Source organism: Camellia sinensis, chromosome 8, assembly GCF_055761805.1.
Source record: "Camellia sinensis isolate YWXY chromosome 8, ASM5576180v1, whole genome shotgun sequence".
Taxonomy (NCBI): domain Eukaryota; kingdom Viridiplantae; phylum Streptophyta; class Magnoliopsida; order Ericales; family Theaceae; genus Camellia; species Camellia sinensis.
Genome location: NC_138968.1, coordinates 188,329,863 through 188,356,669, shown reverse-complemented (window position 1 = coordinate 188,356,669; position 26,807 = coordinate 188,329,863). Strand labels below are relative to the sequence as shown.

The 26,807-nt window shown below is 37.3% G+C and overlaps 1 protein-coding gene across 1 annotated transcript; it reads left to right on the top strand.

The window, feature by feature from the left end:
• The first annotated feature begins 12,152 nt into the window (after positions 1-12,152).
• LOC145798357 (tryptophan synthase beta chain 2, chloroplastic-like) lies at positions 12,153-15,747 on the top strand. The gene is made up of 4 exons (XM_082885885.1): positions 12,153-12,231; positions 14,361-14,713; positions 15,370-15,504; positions 15,550-15,747. The coding sequence occupies exons 1-4, from the start codon at positions 12,153-12,155 to the stop codon at positions 15,745-15,747; spliced, it is 765 nt and encodes a 254-aa protein (XP_082742011.1).
• Positions 15,748-26,807: the final 11,060 nt, after the last annotated feature.

Sequence of the window (26,807 nt, the reverse complement as noted above, 5' to 3'; positions counted from 1 at the left end):
TATAGTTTCTTCGTTGGATTGATCATTTTGTGGTTTTACAAAGAGGGTTTCGTCGAGTTATATGTTCTTGGTCTCGTGCCAGAGGAATTGCCATCACTTGGACAAGGTTGATGTTCTTGCCGCATCTTTGAAGGGCAAGAAAGAGATGATTATGAGGATGAGTGAGCCTGTCAAGTATGAGAACATGTTTGGATTGTTGTTTTTGTTCGCCATGATGCAGGAGTGTGTATGTGTGGGGAAGTCTGTGTGTTGTTGCAAGAAAGTTGATGAGAGTGTGTGTATATATAATGAGTGAATCGTTGCAAAACAAAAACCAAGAGTTGCTTACATATATTAGCAGGTGACACACGCGATAAGTGTGTAATTCAGATAACTAATAATAAAAATAAATAATAAAGAATTTAATATCATAATATATATGTTATTCAAGTGATAAGTATATTCTTAATGAAACCCAAGATCTTGGGTTCAAAATTTACTTATGTTGTGTATAATAATTTTTTTATTTTAGCATATATAAAATTACAACATGGCATCAATAGAAGAATATTTCACTAAACTAATTTAGACTTTCACTTAATAATAGTATAAATATATGTTTGGTTTGAAGGAAAGTGATGGTTCGGTTATTATAGTTGGGGTTTGAATTTGAATCTTGAGTGGACTATTTTTAAAGAGGCAATTTCAGTTAATTGCATGTTTTGAAAAATTAATATAAATAAATGGAAATTTTATAAATATTTATTATTTATATTAATAATTATAATTATAATTATAATTTTTTTTCATGAATTTGTAATAAATTTTTAAAATTATCACTGTAATTTTTCCACTTTTAAACCAATTATAATTAATAATTGGGAAACTGTTTCCACCATTGTATGTTAATGCAGAAATTACACATTTTTGAAGTCTTAAAATTTAACAGTCACTCAAGTTTTGTATTTATTCAACTGTACGGTTAAAAATCTGAATTATTATAAGGATACTAAAATTTGCTTACAAATTTGTTAGAATAGTGAATTGTGGAGAGATTTAATTTGGGACTAGTTTCTTTTTGGTCTGAAATCGGACCGGAGAGGTGATGTCCAGTTCATTGGATTTATTTTTAGATCTCATTTTGATGATTCAAATCGTCCACATTTTAAGATTCATTGCGTATATCATTCTTACAAAAAATCAAGTCAATTAGATAATGACAATCACATATTTAGATTAGTTTTGTATAAAAAAAATAGACGATGAAAAAATTAACAGTTCATACAAAATTGATTTGTACACGTAGTTTATGTTATTCAATTGATTTAATTTTTTATATGAATAATATATTTGATGAATCTTAAAACGTAAACGGCTTAAATAATTGAAACAGATCCAAAAAATGAACCCAACTGACCGGATTGAACTGTTTAGTTTGACTTCGTGCCGGAGATAGTCCAAATCTATTTAATTATTATATTGTGGATCCATAACTTAGATGAATCTCAACCGCATACAATTATATTTTTGAACAAATTTCTAAATGGGTGGGGTTTATGAGAGACGAATCTGGATCCTCCGTCGCCCTTTCTTGCAGCGCATCCCTGTCGCCCTCCAAAACGACGTCGTTTTGGAAGGGTTTTTTTTTTTTTTCCTTTTCTTTTCTTTTCTTCTTCTTCTCACTGATAACTCTCTCTCTCTCTCTCTCTCTCTCTCACAGTCGGTTCTCAGTGCCCAAGTCATGGTTTTGGGTATGGTGAGCTTGGTGGTGATTGATTAGCAATGGTGGATTGAAAATCTGAGGCTTCACATCTGAGCATTCAAGTGGTGGCTGCTGTTGTTGTCATTGCTGCGGTGGGTTGTAATTTGAGGGTTTGGAAGCTTGTAATTTGTGAGAATTGGTGTGTTTGGGGGGAGAGAAAGTTTCTTATTCTTAATAGAGCCCATAAAATTCCCAACACTTGAAACCATGTCTAACCCAAAACCTTGATCTACAACCCCAAAACTGCCAAATCTTTCAGAATATATATATATATATATATTTTAACATTTCTATTTGGCTTTTTCCAGATTTGAAAAAATAATACAAGTAATCTGTGTAGATTTGATTTTACAGCTATGGTAATTTTTTTCAACACAGCTATGGTAATCTTTCTGAATTAGATTTGTAGATATGTTTGAATCAGGTTTCCAGATCTGTAAAAATCAGGTTTCCATATCTGGAAAAAAATGGTAAATTTGTTGATCTAAATTTGTTTTTTTTCAAATTTTTGGTGAAAAATCTGTGGATCTGCAGAAGATTTGTTTTCATCATGAAAAATCTGTGGATCTGCAGAAGATGATGAAGAGAAAAAAGAAAAAATTTGTTGATGAAAAATCTGTAGAAAAACGCAGAAAAAAAAAATTGTTGATCTAAATTTGTTTTTTTTCAAATTTTTGGTGAAAAATCTGTGGGTCTGCAGAAGATTTGTTTTCATCATGAAAAATCTGTGGATCTGCAGAAGATGATGAAGAGAAAAAAGAAAAAATGTGTTGATGAAAAATCTGCAGAAAAAAGAAAAAAAAATTTACTTGTATTAATGGTTTGCTGATTGATTCTGAATCTATGATGCTCAAGTTTTTTTTTTTATATATGTACATAGCCGCCGCCCAAAGAAGAAGACAGGGTTGAGGTTGAAGTAGGAGGGCTTGGGCTTCGGATGGTATCCAGGACAGAGGTAGGCTCAGTGAGAAGAAGAAGGAAAGAAAAGAAAAAAAAAAAAACCCTCCAAAACGACGTCGTTTTGGAGGGTGACAGGACGCGCCGCAGGAAAGGGCAACGGAGGATCCGGGTTCTATGAGAGACACTTGTCTCAGGAGTCTCAAGTTTTTTTCATTTGAGAAACTAATGATGACCCAAAATTTCTTTTTAACTGTGTGGATACAAAGCTATATTATTATTAAGTGAATGGTTAAATTAATTTAGTGAAATTTTTTTTCCTCATATCACGTGATAATTTTATATATATTAAAATAAAAAATTTATTATACACAGTGTTAACAAGTTTTGAACTTAAGATCTTAGATTTCATTAAAAATATATTTATTACTTAAGCAACATACATATTATAATATTAAATTCTTTATTATTTATTTTTATTATTAATTATCTGAATTACACACGCATCACATGTGTCGCTCGCTAATTCAGATTATAAATATACAAAGAAAAAGAGCTCCTCTCAAGATTTTGAGAAAAAATGGGCTCGTTTGAAAATTTATCTAGTTTAGTTGTGTTTGGAAAATTGACTATTGTAATAGGTTTTAATTTTTAACTATTTTAATAGGCTAAAGAACTTGTGTTTGAGAAGATGGTTGAATTTTTTTATAGTTAGATGTGATGTTTGTGAGAGAAAAAGTGAAATGATTAGGAGTTTGATGTGATACTTTTTCTTATTGATTATTTTAATCTATTTTGTCTTTTAGTCCTATTTTAGCCTAAAAACCAAAAAAACCAAACAACCCCTAGTATGACTAAAAGGCCCTGTTTGTTTTCTTCTATCACAATCCACTCTGGACTATGAATGATGAACAATAAATATGCCTCATGTTTGTTTTGGTTTTGGAACTGCGGATTCGTAGTCCCTTTCAGACTACGATAGGTATTGGCGAGGGTATTGTTAGTCTGACCGAGGAGGTGGTATTAGAAAATAGTCTGTTTGGTTTAGGGTGTTACCGATCGTCTACAAAGACTTCCGGACGGTCAACTAGTCAACTGCAATTTATTTATTTATTCATTTTTCACATGCTAGGTATTTTTTTTTTAACATTAATGTTTAATTTTTTGTTAAGTAAAAATCATAATTTAATTTGTTTTATTATTTTTTATTTATTTAATTTAATAATCTTTACATTAACAACTATCATTAAAATAAATATAATTTTATTAATCTCCTCACTATAAATCATCTCTATTTTATCTCTAAAAACAAACAGAGTTATGTTTAAGATGATAATTGACATTTTTTTATAATTAATTTGATAATTATAAAAAAATAAAATAAAATAGTTACAACTTAAATATTATATTTTATTTTATTAATGAAAAAAAAGTTATCAACCCAACCTCCCCACACATTCCAACTCGTGGCTGTTTTTCTCTTAATTAGATCTTCAAGTGTCCTAGATCTCTTTTGACAACAACTTTATAACTCAGTTTATCAACTTAGGCTTTTCAGAGATAGAATAGAAGGGATTTATAATAAAGAGATTAATGGTAAAAGGATTAAGTAAAATTATATTTATTTTGATGATAGTTATTAGTGTAAGAATTGTTAAATTATTTTTATATAAAATAATAAATCAAATAAAAAAATATAAAAAATTAAACATTAATATTTTTAAAAAATTCTCAATATGTAAAAATAAAAAAAAATTATAAAAAATTCTAATCCCCTTACTATTTTTCTAATACCACATCCACCTCCACCTCCTCCATCTCCATCCCCCTTCCAATCTCCATCTATAACCCCTCCTCCATCCTAATCCCTTCCCCAACTCTACAAACAAACACAACACTATATAATCCTACCTCCATCTTAATCCCCTCCCATCCATTACACCCAAAACAAACGGGGCCCAAGGTCACACAATTTATTTATTTTTTAAACCTTTTTTAATTAAAAAAATCAAATCTTAACCATTCAATCATGTGACAACTCAATTTAATGTTATGCCACGTAATAAATTTTTGAACTTAGGCAAAAAAAATTCTATAAAATCGGAAAACTCACTAAATTTTTACTAAAAATCGTAAATTGTACATATATGTGGACAAGTTGTTATTGTAAAGTCATTATTTGAATGAATCTTCATTATATAATCAAAATTTTAGAAACTAGCTCTGGTTTAAAATATTAATTTTTTATTTTATTTTTATTATCTCAAAATATTAATTTATTTTTAAAATTAATAACCAAAACAAGAATTGCTTTTTTTTTTTTTAAATTCATTAACAACACAAAATATAATTATGTCAATTGATATTTCTCAAAAAATGTACTATCAAAAGATAATTTTGAAAAATTAATATTTTTAAAATGCAATAATTATATTATCAAAAAAAGTTAGATTCTTCAAAAGGGACAACTCCTAACGTCCCAAAATATTTGACATGGGTAGGCCCATAAAGGCTATAGCCCACTATGAACAACCCAACCCTACCACTTAGGGCCCAATGCATAGTTCAACTGATGAGGCCCAACATAGCTGGAAGTCAACACGGCATTAAGAACTAATGATATTCAGACGCGTGGCAGGTGAAGGACAAGCCACATAAGCAGACAAAGATCCTGCAAAGTTATTGTCACTGCACATCGCCATTAATGAAGCCCCTTACAGCATTTATTGCGATAACCCCTTTCCGTCGGGACAGAACGACTTCACCATGAACAAGGTGAGTTAGAGCATAGACTATCGACCAAGGTGACAAGTCGGAAGGGACAACAAAATGATTATCAGAGGATATAGGCAGACGCCAAAGACAGAAAGAAGGTTAAGCTCTCTATCTCTAATCTATCTCTACACTCCACTTCTCTTTCTAACTTGCTCGTCGGAAGATTCGCTAGGGGACTAAAATAATATTAATTTTCTATTTTGACATTCTTTTAAATTTGTTAACAATAGGAAAATTACAATTATCGCAATTAATATGTTCCAAAAAATGTACTATCAAACGGTAATTTTAAAAAATTAATTTTTTTAAAAGTGCAATAATTGTACTATCTAAAAAAATTGGATTCTCAAAAAAAGACTACTACCTCCATCTTAAAATATTAGTCTCTTGTTTCATTTTTCATTGTCCCAAAATATTAGCTCATTTTCAAAAATCAATGACTAAAATAATATTAATTTCCTATTTTTTTCTTTTTTTAAATTCATTAACAATACAAAAAATGCAATTATGACAATTGATATTCTCCAAAAAAATATACTATCAACGGGTAATTCTAAAAAAATACTCTATTCGTTCCAAAATAATAGTCTCTTTTGGAAAATCTAACTTTTTTTGATAGTACAATTATCACACTTTAAAAATATTAAAATTCCAAAATTACCCTTTAATAGTACATTTTTTTTTGAAATATCAATTATCATAATTGTATTTTTTGTGTTATTAATGAATTTAAAAGAATAACAAAATAGGAAATTCATATTATTTTAGTCCTTAATTTTTGAAATGAGACTAATATTTTGGAACAATGAAAAGTAAAATACGGAATTAATATTTTTGGACAAGGAGAGTAATTTTTTTAAAGTGTAATAATTGCATTACTATAAAAATGAAATTCTCCAAAAAAAAAATATTATTTTGAGAAGAATGAAGTATTATTTTGAGATGAAATGAGTATTATTTTTAACCTATAGTATTGATTTTTTTTTGTTTTTTTGTTTTTTTGAAGGGATTTATAGTATTGATTGATGGTGACTAAATCCTACTTAAAAATCCGTTTGTCACATACAATAATGAAAAATTATTGATTGGTTTAGAAATGTCGCCTAGTCATACTTTTTATTAATCACAATTTATTATTAGTAGTGTTATATGTATCAATTAATATATTAATTAGTGTGTCAATATATGTTATGGCATTATTACTGACTACATCCATTACACACGTTACAAATACCAAAAATCTCAAAATTATGTCACATCATCTGTTAGTACACTAATTTATATGTCAATTAGTGTATATAACATTATTTATTTACTATATCTCCTCATATTTTTCAATTTCGGCGGTATTACATACATCAATTAGTGTACTAGCTAGTATATCAACAATAAATATGACATTATTATTGACCCTACTTTAGTTTTGACTTTTAACTTATTTTAAATCACATTATCTCTCTATCTTTTTATATTTTTTTTACAAAACAAAAAAATAAAAAAATCAACTTTTAATCAATTTCTCAAAACAACCATTTTATTTGTCGTGTTATTTATTAGTATTAAATTTTGTTTTATTTCTTTTTTTGGTAATAAATTTATTTTTCAAGTTTTCATTTTTTTTTTCGTTGAATAAATAATGACATGGGTAGGCCCATAAAGGCAATAGCCCACTATGAACAACCCAAGCCTACCACTTAGGGTCCAATGCATAGTTCAACTAATGAGGCCCAACATAGCTGGAAGTCAACATGGCATTAAGAACCAATGATATTCAGACACGTGGCAGGTGAAGGACAAGCCACATAAGCAGACAAAGATCCTGCAAAGTTATTGCCACTGCACAACGCCATTAATGAAGCCCTTTACAGCATTTATTGCGATAACCCCTCTCCGTCGGGACAGAACGGCTTTACCATGAACAAGGTGAGTTAGAGCATAGACTTTCGACCAAGGTGGCAGGTCAGAAGGGACAACGAAATGATTACTAGAGGATATAAGAAGACGCCAAAGACAAGAAGAATATTAAGTTTTTTTATCTCTAATCCATCCCTATACTCCACTTCTCTTACTAATTTGATCGTCGGAGGGTTCACTAGGGGACTCTCCGTTCCCCGTTGAACTCTTGTGCAAGTTCCACTGTGGGCTGGGCCATTCGGACATAAGCTTGAGGAGCGTGGATCAGTCCGACCCGTTCCATCTGGAACGAACTGCATCATCAGTTGGCGCCGTCTGTGGGAAACCTCTTACTCCACGCGCTAGTTGTGCTCATTGTTGCCGGAGGCCCTTTCCCAATAACCTCTTCCTACCACCTGCAAAGGTGAATGGTCACAACTAGATCCATAGCTTCCCACCCCAATGTTCCTGACCACCAAGTCGACCCTTCCAATCCAAACAACCCACCACAGTACTTTACCGAGCTCACCAACAGCATCAACCGCCTGGCCGAGCAGAACCAAGCTTTGATCAATGCCCTACTCCAAAGAAACCTTCCCATGCTCTCTCTACCACCTCTAGATACTCCACCCAATCAAGAACGAGCTCCCAGCCATACTATTCTGCAGCCCTATCCACCCAACTTGGAAGGCTTGCGACCCCCTCCCCTAGATATAAATCAACAACCCCGAGTCTCGCATCCATCGGTCCTGGCACCAACCCCTGAAGGAGAGGCTAGCAGCGTCCAGCCCCCGCTGCCCTCCGGTGGTGACAACATCGTGCTCTACGATGCAGAACTCCGAGCCATGAAGCTCCAACTCCAAGGAGTCATGCAGAACATACAGCATAAACCCTCCACCACAGCCAACTCACCATTCATTACTTCCATCCGGGACAAACCTCTACCCCCTAAGTTCAAAATGCCCACCATCGATTCTTTTGACGGCACGACGGATCCAATCGACCATTTGGAGACCTACAAAACCCTCATGATCCTCCATGCATTCCCTGACGAAATCATGTGTCGGGCTTTCCCCGTAACACTCAAGGGGTCAGCTCGACTTTGGTTTAGTCAATTGCCAACAGACTCTGTCTCCACTTTCCAACACCTCAGTGATTCCTTCCTCAGCCATTTTATTGGAGCCCAGCGCCAGCGGCGTCCGGCAACCCAACTCCTCAACATCCGTCAAACTAAAGGGGAGTCGCTACGCAGTTTCGTTACCTGCTTCAATACCGAAGCCTGACAAGGTCATCCTTACGGCTTTCATGGCCGGTCTACGGTCGTCTGACTTCTTTTTCTCCCTCTCTAAAAATCCCCCGACCACCATGGCAGCCCTACTCTCCAAAGCTCAAAAATACATGAACGCCGAAGATTTCCTAGCCGCCCGACAAGATCCTGTAGCCAAAAAACCCACCCCTAGAGAGAAGAGAAAGGATTCAGAAATCAGAAACATCCAGTACAGTAACCAACCACCTCAGTATACCGACCGACCCCCCCGAGCCGACCGGTCGGCACCAGCTCGACTGCACGGCCGGTTCGAGTGATACACACCCCTCAATTCCCCCATGGAACAAGTCCTCAAGCCTATGTCCGAATGGCCCAGCCTACAGTGGAACCTGCACAAGAGTTCAACGGGGAACGGGGAACGGGGAGTCCCCCAGTGAACCCTCCGACGATCAAGTTAGCAAGAGAAGTGGAGTGTAGGGATGTATTAGAGATAGAAAACTTAAACTTCTTCATGTCTTTGGCGTCTGTTTATATCCTTTGGTAATCATTTCGTTGTCCCTTCCGACCTGCCACCTTGGCTGAAAGTCTGTGCTCTAGCTCACCTTGTTCACGATGAAGCCGTTCTGTCCCGACGGAGAGGGGTTATCGCAACAAATGTTGTAAGGGGCTTTATTAATGGCGATGTGCAGTGACAATAACTTTGCAGGATCTTTGTCTGCTTATGTGGCTTGTCCTTCACCTGCCACGTGTCTGAATATCATTGGTTCTTACATTTTACACTTCACTCTGCGTTAAGGTTTTATTACATTTTAAACTTCACTCTGCATTGAGATTTCCTTACATTTTACACTTCATTCTGCATTGAGGTTTTATTACATTTTAAATTTCACTCTGCGTTAAGGTTTTCATACATTTTACACTTCACAATGATTTATACACAACCCCTGTGCAGGTCACCATTCTCATTCGTTGCAGAATTACAAACATAAAAATAACAGTGTGCCAAACACAAGTCATAATTTTATTCATTCACAAACTTGTATATAAGTTTATTACAGCAATCCAAAAAAAAAAAAAAAAAAAAACAAAACCAACAAGACAAACAAAACACAAAACAACCAAAATTCTGCGTACAAATTTTCTCCACACCACTCACTCCTCTTCACTTGAGGCGAGATCTTCTTCTTCAACGATCTCGTCTAGGGGGGTCTGGGCCACGTCGTCTTCACCAATCTTGACACTGCTGAAGTCTAAGACTAGGAACAACTCTTCTGCTTTACGCTTGAACATCTTCCACCCACTGTCCCAGAACTCAGCCATCTCGTGTTTGTAGAAGTTCGACCGCTGGAAGCTCTGGATCACCTCTTCTTCACTCCTGCTCCCAGTGGTCGCCCCCGACGGGCCAGCCCCCCCAGCCCCTTCTCTCGCCAAGCTGTTAGTGATCGCGGCATTGACAGCCATCTGAAAGTCGGTAGACCCCTTGAACTGCTCTACTGCTGCGACGCACAGGTCGGGGTATGCTGCCCTTTCAGAGGTGGCCTTGGTTTTTTCTTCCTCCAACTCCTTCTCCAACACTGTCTTCTCTGCTGCCGCCCTGGCGCGCTCGTCTGCCAGATCCTTCTCTAACCCCCGCGATTTTCAGATCTATCTCTTCCTTTTCCTTGATCGAATTGGTGCACAGATCCTCGTTACAAGCCATGGCCTCTTCCCACCGTTCGTTGGCGATGGTGCAGGCCTTCTGTGCCTCCTCCAGCTTCTTCTGCGCGCCAACCAGTTCGAACTCGAGCAACACCACATTACGGTGTTCTTCCTCCAACTCCAACTTGGCTGCGAGCAGCTCAGTATGGGCACGATCGACAACATTGCCCTGCACCACCGCCAACACCTCCATCACCTTGGCCTTCTGGGCCTCTTCCAACCCCTTGGCACATGCACTCCGGGCAGCCCTCCTTCAGCCTATGCTCTCCTTCTTGAAATTTTCAAGTTGGGCCTCCACCTGCTCCAACCTCTCTCTCTCCTTCCTCACTTCACCCTTCGCCACCACCGCCTTGTTCAACAGAGCTCCTGCTAGGGCAGTCACCTCCATCTAGGCAGAGCATAACCCCTTCATCAACTCAGCCTCAGTAAAAGCAGCGACTGAGCGAACGGCTGCGTCTTCCACTACCCCCAAGAGGCAGTCTGCAGCCATCTTGGCTTCTCTCCCTTCTTCTTCCACTTGCCCGGACATCGCAGGGACGTGGTAGAAGGCGGTCTTCAACCCAGGCCTCTCCCCCTCTCCTTGGGGCGCCAGACCCTCATTAGGCTGCTTTTCTGCCCCTTCCAAAGGGCCAATTGCCCCAGCCTCCACTTGCTCTTCAGGGGCAATCGCCCCACTCTCCCCCCCTTTGCTGCCTCCCCCAACCCCACTTCGGGGGTCTCCTCCGCCGTCACCTCCTTCCTCTCCTTCAGGGCTGGCCCTTCTTTCTTCTCCCTTACTCTTCTCTTCTTCTTCGCCATAGCCTTCACTTCCTTGTTGGCCTTCTCCTTCAAAGGATCAATTGGGGGCGATCGTGGCTCAAATTCACCCAAGTCCTTTTCCCCCAGCGGCTTGGGGCACGGTCGGATCCTCTCTCTCGCGATCGGCTTCGGCAGCCGATCTGCCTGTGACTCTTTGAATTTATTGCCCTTGGCGAGAATGGTCCTATCCTCCGCCTCTTGCGCCTTTCTTCTCGCCTCTAATTCCGCCGGTTCCAGGTCTCCAACGGTCGGCTGAGGGCCCAACCCTGCGGCAAATAAGGTTGATGGCTGAACGAGCTCGTCCTATTTGGCGCCCTCATTCTCCCTTCATTCATTCACCTTCTTCACCCTCTCTTTAGCTGCTGCCCCCAGCTTTGGCTCCACCAACTTGGTGGGCACTCTCCACACCGTGCTCATTCCAACACTTGCGTTTGCGGACACGTAGAACCACTGCGGCCTCCACCCCTTTATTGATGACAGGAACCCCGCCACCAGGCCCCTCCCTACAGCCGTCTGCAAAGTGACCCAAGTTTCTTGCTGCTCCAAGGCCTTGTAGCATGCAAAGAACTCGTCCACTGTCATAGCCGCTTCCTCGTTCGCCCTCGGCCACGCATTTGCACAGGCCAGTACAATCTTCCACGCGTTGGGCATTAGTTGACCCGGTGCCACTTCCAACCGGTTCAGGACATCCGCTGCCACCTGCGGAAGCGGCAACCTCAACCCTCCCTTCAACGCCTCCTTGTAGAGGGAAAACTCCCCCGGTCGGGCATCAAATGGTCTTTCTTTCGTTGTTGGCAGCTTTAACTCTATCTCTGCGGGAATCTGGTATTTCTTGCATATACCCACCAACTCCTCCGCGGTAACGATCGACTTATCGGCCTTAGTATATTAGTGATCTGGCTCAACTTGACTGATTGACCACGCCGCCGCTATCATTGTAAACGAACGAGGTCGCCCCACCGACTCCCCCTCACCTCCCACTCGCCTCTCCGCCCGATATTGTTTAGCCAAATCCACCGCATCGTCGTCACCCAGTGGATCGACCTTTGTGTTTGTTGCTTCCTCTTGGACCATCTCTCTCGTATGTCTGCGAATAGTTTCAGTTGCAAGCACCAGAAAATCCACAAAGTGTTGCAGGGGTGTATCGTTAGCAACGACGGAGGTTACACTTGGAATGTTTTGATTTTTTGCAAAAAGGTAGGTAAAACGAATAATACCAAAAGCCCAAGGTTTGCCTGTATTCCAAGGGTCACAATTAATTCTCGCCAGTTTGAAAATTTTCCAAATCCGGCCAAACTGTCTTTTCAACACTTTATAATGACATATCGTTTCACTTCTTGCCCAACACCTAACCTCCCCTACTGCGAGATTCGGCCACCTATACGACCACGATCCACTGTCCCCTTTTCCCTTCTCTGTCTATTCCACTTCGCCTCAGCACGTGCCACACCGCCTCTCGAGCCCCGCGCCACATCACCCACCCTTCGTGGTTGGCCCTCCGCACGGTCGGTCCTTCCACCCAGCCACTCTTCGTGGTCGGCCCTCCGCACGGTCGGTCCTTCCACTCAGCCACCCTTCATGGTCGGCCCTCCTCATGATCGGCCCCTCCACTCGGCCACCCTTCATGGTCGGCCTCCGCATGGTCGGTCCTTTCACTCAGCCACCCTTCACGGTCGACCCACCTCACAGTCGGCCCCTCCACTCTGCCACCCTTCGCGGTCGGCCCTCCTCACGGTCGGCCCCTCTACTCGGCCACCCTTCGCGGTCGGCCCTCCTTACGGTCGGCCCCTCCACTCGGCTACCCTTCGTGGTCGGCCTTCCTCACGGTCGGTCCTTCCACTCGGCCACGCTGCGCAGTCGGCCCCCCTTTTTTTATTGTCGGTCCCTCTTCTCGGTTGGACTTCACCCTACCGATTTCTTCGTTATTCCCTTCGTTGGGCTAAAGCTACACTTGGGAATGGGGGACTACTGACATGCGTAGGCCCATAAAGGCTATAGCCAACTATGAACAACCCAAGCCTACCACTTAGGGCCCAATGCATAGTTCGTCTGGAAGTCAACATGGCATTAGGAACCAATGATATTCAGACACGTGGCAGGTGAAGGACAAGCCACATAAGCAGACAAAGATCCTGCAAAGTTATTGCTACTGCACATCGCCATTAATGAAGCCCCTTACAGCATTTATTGCGATAAACCTTCTCCGTCGGGACAGAACGGCTTCACCATGAACAAGGTGAGCTAGAGCATAGACTTTCGGCCAAGGTGGCAAGTCGGAAGGGACGACGAAATGATTACCAGAGGATATAAGCAGATGCCAAAGACAGGAAGAAGGTTAAGTTTTTTTTATCTCTAATCCATCCCTACACTCCACTTCTCTTACTAACTTGATCGTCAGAGGGTTCACTGGGGACTCCCCGTTCCTCGTTAAACTCTTGTGCAGGTTCCACTATGGGTTGGGCCACTCAGACATAGACTTGAGGAGCGTGGATCAGTCTGACCCGTTCCTGCATCATCAAATAAAAATAAAAATTTGTTGCCTCCGACAACACCACTGATTGATAGCCAGGTAAGCCACGCAAGACAGCAGAGAATGTGCCGTATATCGCCACCCCAAATTCCCTGGACTGGGGCTGGGGGTTATCTAGAGACCTGACTCGTTCAGGCGATTCGGCAAGTTTGGTAGGAAGTATGTAGAAACCCTCATGTACGCTCTCATCGAGCTCGAATCTGCGTTTCTTTCTCTCGCCGGAGACCAATACTTCTAGGTTTCTTTTGATCAAACTCTTTCAATGAATTGAAATTTGTGTCATCGATTTGTTTAACATTTTTTGATTTTTTTTTTTGGGTAATTTAAAGGACTGATTCACTATTTCATTTCAGTTGTTTAGGATTTATTAAATTTTAGGGTTTCTGTTTTGGTGGTTGATAAAATAGTTGTGCTAGACTACTTCAAAAGATAGTTGTAGAAAAGGAGGGTATGAAATATTGATTGATTGGAATGGATTTTACTATCGGGGTTTTTAATGTGACTGTGTAGGGGGCGTTACTTGAACACTCAATAAGCTCTCCTCTCAGAACCACTGGCAATTGATAAATTGTTGTGTAGTGCAGTGGAAACACAATGGATTTTGAGTTTTCTACCAGAATTTCATGAATATTTTTAAATGGGATGATAAAAGAATTGTTCTATTTGAGATTTATATAGTACTAGCATTTTGGTTCTTCTCAATTGAGGTCACTTTTGCGATGTTATTAATTTATTCTTTAACAAATTTTCATTTCATAAAGAGCTGGATGTGATACTGAAAGATTATGTTGGTAGAGAGAGCCCTCTATATTTTGCAGAACGGATTACTGAGCACTATAAACGTCCCAATGGCGAAGGGCCACACATTTACCTCAAGAGGGAAGATCTTAATCATACTGGTGCCCACAAAATCAACAATGCTGTGGCTCAAGCTTTGCTAGCCAAGTGCCTGGCGAAGAAACGCATTATTGCTGAAACTGGGGCTGGTCAGCATGGAGTTGCCACTGCTACTGTATGTGCTCAGTTTGGCTTAGAGTGTATTATTTATATGGGTGCTCAAGATATGGAAAGGCAAGCATTAAATGTGATTAGAATGCGGCTTCTTGGGGCTGAGGTATGTTTGTCATACTTATATCTTTTAGTTGCTTTGAATGATTTTAAGTTATTGAACCATTGTTTATTTTCATTAGATTGATGCATAATTGTCTACACAACATACACTCAATAGTCATTTTGCGTCCATAAATAAAGTTACGAGTAACAAAGATGAAGACGCTCTCATTGGACTTTTTATTTATTTTCTATTTCTATTGCTATTGTGCAATGGTGGTCTTCATTACAAAATTGTCTCCATCTTCAATTACAATGTCGAAGGCCATGTAGCATTTCTGTCCCTATGATATTTTATTTCACATTTTTAATTTGCTTTTCCTTAGTTTTTTTTTTTTTTTTTGGTTAAACATTTGCTTTTATCATTGTGGTAGTCATGTTATTGTTAACTATAGCATTAAGTATGACCAGAATTTTGTTAAACTTTCCTTCCCTTATTTACTGTTTTGTGAGATTTCCTGTTTTCATTTGCTAAATTACCTTTGTTTTATTTAAATGTCATTGTCAATTCTGCCAAACTAGTTGTTTAGTTCACCCATTGTCAAGTACACACTCTATCAGGTCAATTATTTGTTTGAATCAGTCTCCTTGTGTGATCCATATTACAGTTGCTTTTATGCCTATTACATCTTTCGAATAGATTCCATTTTATTATTATAGGTTAGATCAGTTCATTCCGGGACAGCCACGCTGAAGGATGCTATATCAGAAGCTATACGAGATTGGGTGACTAATGTGGAATCAACCCATTACATATTGGGATCTGTTGCTGGGCCACATCCATACCCCATGATGGTTTGAGCGTTTCATGCAGTGATTGGTAAAGAGACAAGGAAACAGGCATTGGAAAAATGGGGTGGGAAACCAGACGTTCTTGTTGCATGTGTTGGTGGAGGTTCGAATGCCATGGGACTCTTCCATGAATTTGTTGGTGATGAAGAAGTTAGACTGATTGGTGTGGAAGCTGCAGGTTTTGGATTGGATAGTGGTAAGCATGCCGCTACCTTGACTAAAGGAGAGGTTGGCGTGCTACATTGAGCTATGAGCTATTTATTGCAGGATGAAGATGGGCAAATAGTTGAGCCCCATTCCATTAGTGCAGGGTAAAGATATCTTGTTGATCTTTTATCATTTGACTAACGATGGTGTTTTTGCTGTATTTTGCCTTCGAAATTAGTTTTCCTCATTTTATGTCAAATAGACTGGATTACCCTGATGTTGGACCAGGACACACGCTTCTAAAAGATTTAGGACGTGCTGAATACTGTATGTGTGGGTGATTTTCCGACTACACTGCCCGCTTAGTAACCAGCTGGAGAGCACCGACAGAATAGATGGCACCTGACTGACCTGCAACAGAAATATAAGAATCTCGCGGTGGTTTCGACCACCCGGGGGCACTCCGACGATCAAGTCAGTATATCTCTCAAAGATAAATCAAGTACTAAACTCACAAGCTTGAGTATCAAAAGCATACCTTAGACCCATGGGGGTGCCTCTCTTTTATAGCCAACACCATCCTAGTTCAAAAAGGAGCCTAGCCCTAATGGACTTAGGATTACTGCTAATCTGGGACTCCCAGTGGGATTAGGATAAACTCTCTAAGAGTTTTATCTTTACCCAAACTGAAGTCTTCTCCCAATCTAGGACTCTTGTCCATATCCAAGTTGAGTTCCCTCTTCATTCTAGGACTCTTGTCCCTTATCCGCTTATCTCGGATTCCGATATCTTCGGAGGCAACCTCGGCCTAGCCGAGATGACCTCGGCACAACGACCAAGACACGTGGCACCTCAGCTGACACGTCGGCGTCACCTTGCCACGTGTTGGTACTCAAAAAATATATCCCCACAACTGCCCCCTAGGTTCTATTACCTCGGCATTCTGAGGTGATGAAACCTACACTGTTCGTTCATCTGCGCCCCTCTGTCTGAGATCAAACTCGCCGACCTCAAAGTTCTCTGGACTTTACTATCCACCTGTGTCAAGTATCAAGATTCATGCCTTCTAAGCTGCTTGAAATCGCACCTCCTTGCCGAGGTTCTGGTTTCATTAATTCGTAAACTCCAAGAGCTTTGCAACTGCTCCACTCACACTCTCTGGTGAGTTCCCGATTTCCAGTCATCTATTTGACTCCGGCGATTTTCATATCGGCGTTCATTTTACTTTGTAAGTTTATAAACTCTTTACTTGTTATTAAGCTCAGTCTTTCATAACTCTTCTGAATCTGTTTACTTTGAATCTGTTTATTTGCTCTCTGTTGTCTTCTATTTTCGTCTGTCTTCAAGTTTTTGATTTATTGCTAAAATGCCTGGAACTGTTCTTGTCATATCCGCTTTCTGTTGCTAGTATCATGTCTGGTTCATTACTTTCTTGTTCTTCACATACTTACTTAGTGCCTGTGTACTTGGCTTTATTCTTTGAACTTTGTCATCTTCTTGACTTCTGTTTTTTCATTCAATCCTCTGGTTTTCTAGCTCTTTTGCTTAAATTTGTCATTGTTCCAAGCTTTCAAGCTTCTGCAACTGTCTTCGTTCCTCTCCTCCGGTAAAGCTTACGTCATTCTGTCATTGTCGTCAGACTTCGGCAATTCTCATTCCAGCTTCCCTCTTTCTGGTAAGACACTTTTCCTCCTGGTTTTATTTCTTGTTGCTTTCCAAGAAGCTCTGCTTCATTGTTAATCACCATTGCCGTTTTACCCGTTGTTTCCAAATCATCTTCTTGAATACACATTGTTCACACATCTGTTGATTTCTGCCACTGTTCTTGGCTTGACACACTTGTGCAATCTTTTTGTCTTAATTTCCTGATAGTTTCATCACCATTCTTGATTACGAATTACATTCATGTTTCTGTTTTCTGTGTCTTTTTCCAGATTCTTGCTTTCAATCTTTGCTTTCAAACTCCGAGGTGCCAATCGCCGAGAAGAGCCTTGATCAAACTCTTCTGGAGATCGAGGCTGAGCTTGAGGCCGAGGAGGCTGTTGAGAAGCCTTCCCAACTGTCTTCTATATCCTACCATTGATGCCGTGTAGTTTTGTTTTCAATTCTCTTTCTTCTTCTTCTTCGGCTAAGCCTGAGCCGAGAAGAAAGAAGCGCTCTTCGTCACCCTCCTGGATGAGGATTTTCTTCAGTGTCTCTTCACTCTTTTCGGTTGGCTCCTTGCTGACATCATCTAGGACCTCTATGTCCTCGTCTTCAATCTCTGCCTTCTCTAGTTCCTGAATGTTTGCAGGTAGTTTTCATTGCTGCCATGGAGCAATTCTTTGTCTGCAGTTGGTCTCTTCTGACTTTTTCAATCCCATGTTCTGTGGGGAACCGCAATAGTTGATGCAACGTTGAGGGAACTGCCCCCATTGCATGCAACTATGGCCTTCCCAAGATGATGTTGTAAGGTGAAGGCGTGTCAATCATGACGAATTCTATTTTGATCTTCTTCTAACTGCTCTTGCATGATTCTATACTTAGAATATTTTGTATGCCTTTCATACTTTGCCTCCTTTGTGCAATCTTCTCGGGGTTACATACCTCGGGTATAATAGCTACAAAACTTTTACTTCGGCAAGATACTGACCTGCAAACTTTTCATAAATTCTAACAAGAGTGAAACATATACTACTCAATGTTAATTTTGTAAACTTTTTCTCAAGTTTCAACAAGTGTTTAAACGGTGATCTCGATCTAACCTACTTGTAAATTGCTACAAATTTCAACAAGGATTAACATATACTATAACAGGGATCAACAAGGATTAACATAACAAGTGTTAAACAATAATCTATTTGTAAATTGCTACGAATTTCAACAAGTGTTTAAACAACATACTTAGCTTTTACCTCAACCTGTAAATTGCTGCAAATTTCAACAGATGATCACATGTCGGCTTAACATTATCTTGTAAATTGCTACAAATTTCAACAAGTGTTAAGCATCTTCTTTGGTTGGATCAACCTGTAGATTGCTATAAGTGTTGCAAACTATAACCTCGGTTTCACTTCGACTTGTAAATTGCTACAAATTTCAACAAGTGAAAAGAAACAGTAATCTCAGCTTAACTTCAACTTGTAAATTGCTACAAATTTCAACAAGTGAAGATAAAGAATCAGCTTAACTCCAACTTGTAAATTGCTACAAATTTCAACAAGTGAATTAAGGAATAATTTCAGCTTAACTTCAACTTGTAAATTGCTACAAATTTCAACAAGTGAAGATAAGGAATCAGCTTAACTCCAACTTATAAATTGCTACAAATTTCAACAAGTGAATTAAGGAATAATCTCAGCTTAACTTCAACTTGTAAATTGCTACAAATTTCAACAAGTGAAGATAAGGAATCAGCTTAACTCCAACTTGTAAATTGCTACAAATTTCAACAAGCGAATTAAGGAATAATCTTGGCTTAACCTCGACTTGTAAATTGCTACAAATTTCAACAAGTGAAGATAAGGAATCAACTTAACTCCAACTTGTAAATTGCTATAAATTTCAACAAGTGAATTAAGGAATAATCTCGGCTTAACTTCAGTTAACCATCATCTCGGCTTAACTTTGGTTAAGCATCATCTTGGTTTCTCTTCAGTTAAACATCATCTGGGCTTAACTTCGGTTAAGCGTCATCTCGGCTTAACTTCGGTTAAACATCATCTCGGCTTAACTTTGGTTAAGCATCGTCTTGGTTTCTCTTCGATTAAACATCATCTGGGCTTAACTTCGGTTAAGCGTCATCTCGGCTTAACTTCAGTTAAGCATCATCTCGGCTTAACTTCGGTTAAGCATCGTCTCGGTTTAACTTTGGTTAAACATTATCTAGGCTTAACTTCGGTTAAGCATTATTTCGGCTTAACTTCGGTTAAGTATCATCTCGGCTTAACTTCGGTTAAGCATCATATTGGTTTAACCAACTTGTAAATTGCTACAAATTTCAACAAGTGGTAAACGCATTCTTCTTCTCTCTGTCCCCCCAGTGTGAACTTAAAATCCACTGGAGTTCTCATCATACATGTAGCTTCGACCTTGTCGCCGAGGTTTAATTCAAGCCGAGGTTGTCGGCCTTGGTTTCTCTATTGATCTTACTTGGCTTCAACTTGAGTTTGATTTTCGGCCTCGCATCGGCGAGCCGTTTCTCTTTTCTCGTTCTGACACCTTTGTTCCCGACATGTCCTCCTCAGCCCTAGTATACTTCTCAATTCTGGCCAACTTTAGTCTAATCTTGTGTGTTTTCTTTTTATCTTCTGGGATCTGGGATCTAAGATCTGCTCATTGTGCTCTTCTCTTTTCGGACTCAAATGTCGAGATCTTATCTTCTAGAATCTTGGATTTGCTCACTTAGGTTGAGCTTTTCTCTTCTCGGACCTACTCATCTAGGCCGAAATCATGTCTTCTAGAATCCAGGATCTGGAATTCGGGATCTGCTCATTTAGGTTGAGCTCTCGTCTTCTCGGGCCTACTTGTCTAGGCTGAGATTATATCTTCTCGGATTCGGGATCCAGGATTTGAAATCCGGGATCTGCTCACTCAGAATGAGTTCTTCTATACTTGAATGTTATCTCCTTGAGAGCGCTCATGCCCCCTGTCTTTGCATCCCTTCTAGAAGGGTCTTCGTTCCTCCACAGGTATCTATCCTTCCATACCTGGAGGTCTTTTTCGTTGCTTCGATCTGTTGTCTTTGGTGCGTCACCTTCCTGGCGGACTTCTTTCACTCCGTGACTCTGGTCACGAGTTTCTGTGTTGCTATTGTCCCCTTCAATGTCGAGATCGATAGGTCTCCGACTCCCAGCAAGAGCATTGTCTCTAATCTGATCCTTCTGTTCGTCATTGGCCATCTATTCTTCTTTCTTTCCCACAAACGGCGCCAAATTGTGTGGGTGATTTTCCGACCACACTGCCCGCTTAGTAACCAGCTGGAGAGCACCGACAGAATAGATGGCACCTGACTGACCTGCAACAAAAATATAAGAATCTCGCGGTGGTTTCGACCACCCGGGGGCACTCCGACGATCAAGTCAGTATATCTCTCAAAGATAAATCAAGTACTAAACTCACAAGCTTGAGTATCAAAAGCATACCTTAGACCCATGGGGGTGCCTCTCTTTTATAGCCAACGCCATCCTAGTTCAAAAAGGAGCCTAGCCCTAATGGACTTAGGATTACTGCTAATCTGGGACTCCCAGTGGGATTAGGATAAACTCTCTAAGAGTTTTATCTTTACCCAAACTGAAGTCTTCTCCCAATCTAGGACTCTTGTCCATATCCAAGTTGAGTTCCCTCTTCATTCTAGGACTCTTGTCCCTTATCCGCTTATCTCGGATTCCGATATCTTCGGAGGCAACCTTGGCCTAGCCGAGATGACCTCGGCACAACGACCAAGACACGTGGCACCTCGGCTGACACGTCGGCGTCACCTTGCCACGTGTTGGTACTCAGAAAATATATCTCCACACTGTAGCATCACGGATGAAGAGGCATTGGAAGGTATCGAAATTGCATTTACATTTACATTATCTTTTTCCAGTTCTATATAATTACTTACCTCTGTTTGACTGTGATTAGTGTTCATGTGTGTATGAGTAGTTATGTTGTTGATTTTATTCTCACAGCGAAGCCTTACATCCTTTTTTACTATCTCTAAGTAGCCATTCTGTTTTTTTTTTTCCTTTCCCTTTTAAGTGTGTGTGTGTGTGTGTGTGTGTGTGTGTGTGAGAGAGAGAGAGAGAGAGAGAGAGAGAGATTAGATGTTTAGCACTTGGGGGGAGTTGAACTCCCACCCCTCTTCTTGCAAGCACTCAAGTCTTGCCCCCATTCCATTTCCAAGAATAGAACCCAATATCTCTCCATGTCTCCTTAGGAGAGACTTGGTGGTCAAAATGTTAGCCACTTTTCTACAACCCCTTGGTTCAGTAGCTTGTTACTTTCAGAAAAATTTGATCTCAGTTTCATGCTGATGTTGAAATGATGAGTCTCTATTGCTTGTTATGTTTAATTTTATGAAATGCCAACTTTGATAGATTCTATGTAGTAATGAGATGTATAAATATCCTTCGAATTTTGTGTATATAACATCTCTTAGGGTCATCTTCTATGGTGAGTTTTCTTTTTTGATTCATAATTTTATGGGAATCTGAAGAAATAGCTCGACAATTTGATGTCTCCCAGACCTTGTAAATTCTTATTAATTAATCAGTAGGTATTTAAACTGGTCATATGCAAATTCCAGCTCAATCTTGTTGCCTGTTCCCCATTTATTTACTTCCCAAAATGCCCAGAATGTTTGCCCACCATACCACTCCATGAACTCCTGTCTACCTCATTTTGACTTATTTGAACCTTTTGGGACGGTGCAGTAATTCCTAGCTAAAATTGGAAGAACTTGCGGATATGCTAAGCCAGCTACTGGTATTTCTGTTATTCTTCTGCCATTAGAATTTACGGAATCTGCTACGTGATAAAAGAAATGTGACTCTTCTACCCGTTTTCAACTGATTCCACAACTACTTTGTTAAGATAATTTGGCAATATTTTTTTTTTCTGGATCATGATTTTCAGTTATTTGTGTTTCTTCTATTCCACTCTTGTTTCCATAAGGGGTCATTTGACAATAACTTTTTTATTTTATTTTTTGGTTTTTTTTTATTATTTTAATCTGAGACTTTTTTGGTTATTTGGTTTTCTTGTTTGTCCTTTTATGATTTTTTAACTTCTTTTTTGTTATTTTGTAATTTTTTAGTCTAGAATGATAACCAAACGAGCACTAAGTGTTCTTTATTTATTTTTTTGGGTGCGTTTTTTTGCATGTAGGGTTTAAGAGATTATCTAGACTAGAGGCAAAATTCCAGCTCTGGAGACATCTCATGCAATTGCGTATCTGGAGAAGCTGTGTCCCACCCTCCCAAATGGAGCTATGGTTGTGCTTAACTGCAGTGGCAGAGGAGAATAAGGATGTTCAGACTGTCATTAAATATTTGCAGATTTAATAATAATAATCAGTGTGTTTGGTTTGAGTTTACTGGACTAAGTTTTTTGTAAATTAATTTTTTTGGTTTTCGTGTTTTTTTTGTTTTTAGTGAATATTTTTTAAATTTTAAACATTTTTTTTTACTTTTTTAGATGCAATTACTTAGATGTATCTAAAAAGTAAAAAATTTGTAAAAAAATATTTTAAAAAATTAATATATTCATAAAAATATAAAAATGTACTGAATTTTTGTATTTTTTTTATATTTTTGGTATTTAGTGAATTTTTAAAAGATTTTTTTTACAATTTTTTTATTTTTTAGATGTATTTATGTTAGGTGTGTCTAAAAAATAAAAAAATTACTTAAAATATTAAAAAAAAATTAGTAAAAATAAAAAAATATAAAAAGTAAGAAAATAAATTTTTTTTAAAAATATTTTTTAAAAAGTGAAAACAAGGAATGTGAAAGTTGCTTGTAAGATCATGTCATAGGACCCAGAAGGGTTTAATCCTCCTCGGCAAATGAGTTATCTTCTGTTTTTCCAAAGGACCTGTTTTTTGTAGAAAGGAAAAGAAATTTTGTTTTGTTGAATTGGTATTTGATGACTTTCAATTTTAATTAAAAAGTGAATATAAGTCATCATGTCACTTTTTTTATTCTTTTACATATTTTTTTAAAGTTAAAAGTTATTAAAATAATCCATCCTCAAAAAATAATCTACTCAATCTTGTAGGGGAGTAGGTACAAGATTATTCTTGAAGCTGAACAATCTGGAACATGCGTCCAGTTTTCCAAGGAAGAACTCACTACAACTGGTTTCTTTTCAGAGTTTTTTTACTGGATAAATCACATTTAAGAGTTATAAATGTTGATTAAAACTATTAAGGATTCATTTGGGTAGTGGGTTAATTTTTTAATTTTTTTAATTATTTTAATTTGGAGTTAAAAAATTAAGTTTGAGAATTTTTTTGGATTTTTTATGAGAGAAAGAATGTAATAATTATAAGTTAGATATGATATTTTATCTTATTAGGTTAAAAAATTTATTTTATTTTTTGACTTTTTTCAAAAAATGTACTATCAAAGAGTATTTTTGAAAAATTAATTTTTTTGAAATGCAACAATTATATTATCAAAAAAAGTTAGATTCTCCAAAAAAGAATTACTCCTTACATCCCAAAATATTAGTCACTTATTTCATTTTTCATTGACTCATAATATTAGTTATTTTTCAAAAATTAAGGATTAAAATAATATTAATTTCTTATTTTTCCATTCTTTTAAATTCATTAATAATACAAAAATTACAATTATGGCAATTGATATTTTTCAAAAAATGTATTATCAAACGGTAATTTTGAAAAATCATTTTTTTTTGAAGTGCAATAATTGTACTACCAAAAAAAATTAGATTATCCAAAAGGGACTCTATCCATCCCAAAATATTAGTCCCTTATTCTATTTTTTATTGTCTCAAAATATTAGCCATTTTTCAAAAATGAATGACTAAAATAATATTAATTTCCTATTTTGCCTTTATTTTAAATTCATTAATAACACAAAAAGTACAATTATGATAATTGATATTCTCTAAAAAGAAATATACTATCAAAGGGTAATTTTAAAAACAACAATGATTGGTAATCCGAATTTTCATTGCCCGAATGGCTCAAATGTCTTAACATGATGTTGTTTTGATACATTCGAGTTAGACCACACAAATTCAAGTTATGAAACGTTTTTCTTTTAAAAAATTACTCCCTCCATTCCAAAATAATAGTTCCTTTTGGGGAATCTAATTTTTTTTTTTAGTACAATTATTACATTTTAAAAATATTAGGCTATGTGTGGTAGAGTTTTGGAATTTTAGTTCCAGCCATTGGTTCTCACATAATGTTTGTTACAACTTTTAAAAGTTAATTCCACGCTTACTTTTGAAAACTCAGTCGAAGGCAAGAAAATTTAGGCTAACCGGACGTCCCACTGGTCATCCGACCGGTTGACCGAAACAGTGCAGTTTTTTTTTTTTTTTTTTTTTTTTTTTTTGCAATTGACAGGTTAATTCTTATATATTCAACAAAAAAAATTTTCTGAATTTTTTAAAAATTTTTATGAACTTTAATAGAATTTTGAGTTGTGTGTTTGGTTATGAGTTGTAAGTTTTTGTATCAAATATCATATGTCACATCAAAAATTTCTCACTCAATTCAAAACTCATTCATCAAAAAAAATTTCCACACTCAAATCATAATTCCAAAACTCACAAACTCAAAATATAACTCCTATTCTCAAATCATATTTACAAAACTCTACCAAACGCTACCTTAATTTTTCAAAATTATCCTTTAACAATACATTTTTTTTTTTTTTGAAATATCAATTGTCATAATTGTACTTTTTGTGTTGTTAATGAATTTAAAAGAAAGGTAAAATAGAAAATTCATATTATTTTAATCCTTAATTTTTGAAAATGGACTAATATTTTGAGATAATGAAAAATAGAATAAGGTACTAATATTTTTGAAAAGAGAGTAATTTTTAAAAGTATAATAATTATACTATTAAAAAAAATTAAAATCATTAAAAATGCTATTATTTTAAGATGGAGGTAGAATTATTTTGAGACAAAATGATTTTTTTTTTTTTTTAAACTTATAGTATTGATTTTTGTTTTTAAGATGGGATTTATAGTATTGATTGATGGTGACTAAATCCTACTTAAAAATCCGTTTGTCACGTACTATAATGAAAAATTATTTGTTAATTTAGAAAGATCACGTGATCATATTTTTTATTAATCATAATTTATTATCAATAATGTTATATGTATGAATTAGTGTACTAACATATGTTATGACATTATTACTGATCTCACGCATTACACAAATTACATATATTCAAAATTTTTAAAATTATGTCACATTATCTATTAGTACACTAATTAATATACCAATCAATATATATAACATTATTTAGGGGTGGACGCGGCTCGATTGCGGCCGCGAAACCTCTAATTCGCCATCCGTCCGCCAGATTGGTGGATTAGAGAAAATCAATCCACATCCGTTTGCCAATCCGGTAGATGTGGATTGAGCGGTTTGGCGGTTTGGCAGATGGATGCGAATCGGTTTGGCGGTTTAAAATTTTATAAATTTTCAACATAATTCAACTTATGCACTTCCTCAAAAAATAAGAATAAAGTATTACAGTCAATGACTTAAAAAAAATTACAATCACTGTATGCCTTATCCAAAATAAGAAAGTTTAAAATTTTAAAATATCACAATCACTGCATACCTCATCCACATATTACAATCTCAGCATGCCACATCCACATAAAGTATTACAATCCATGGTTCCTAAAATATAAAAACAATTTCAACCACCAAAATAATGAACAGAGCAGTAGTAGAGATTGTATGTCTCTATATTGTTACATCTATATCTGTTTTTGAAAACAAAAACCAACCAACATATATCATATTTTTTATTTATTATTTTTAGAGATAGATTTAAAAACCAAAAAATATAGATAAATAATACGTTTATTTTTTTCAATTAAAAAAAGATATGTAAGTTGAAATTTTTTTTTTTAACAGAATATTAAACTCTTTTTTAATTAAAAACACAAACAAAATATTTAAACAAACTGAAAATACAAAATCTTATAAATTACTAGGGTGCTCGCGATTTGGCGGTTCGGTTGCGGCCAAAGGAAGCTCAAATCTGCCATCCGTCCACCAGATTGACGGATTGGAGAAAATCAATCTGCAACCGTCCGCTCGTCATTACTCATCCGTCCAAAATGCGGCAAATCGATTCGATCGGTTTTGACGAATCAATATATCTGCTACTCACCCCTAACATTATTTATTTACTATATCTCTCTATATTTTCTAATTACGCAACACAAATTCATAAATTTTAATCTTTTCACCAATCACAACACTATTAAGAGACCGTATGCAACAGCAATCAATAACTGCTCAACAATAATTCATGAACATATTAGATCCGACTTAGATAGTTTATAGTCGTGTTATTTATTAGTATTATTATTTCTTTTTTTTGATAATAAATTTATTTTCCAAGTTTTCATTTTATTTTTCCGTTTAATAAATAGAAATAAAAATTTGTTGCCTCCGACAA

Excerpts from the sequence above, each read along its gene's own strand:
- LOC145798357 (XM_082885885.1), top strand. The coding sequence starts at position 12,153 with ATGTCTGCGAATAGTTTCAGTTGCAAGCACCAGAAAATCCACAAAGTG. Across the intron at positions 14,714-15,369 it reads TGCGGCTTCTTGGGGCTGAG|GTTAGATCAGTTCATTCCGG; the intron begins GTATGTTTGTCA and ends TTATTATTATAG. Across the intron at positions 15,505-15,549 it reads CACATCCATACCCCATGATG|GCATTGGAAAAATGGGGTGG; the intron begins GTTTGAGCGTTT and ends ACAAGGAAACAG.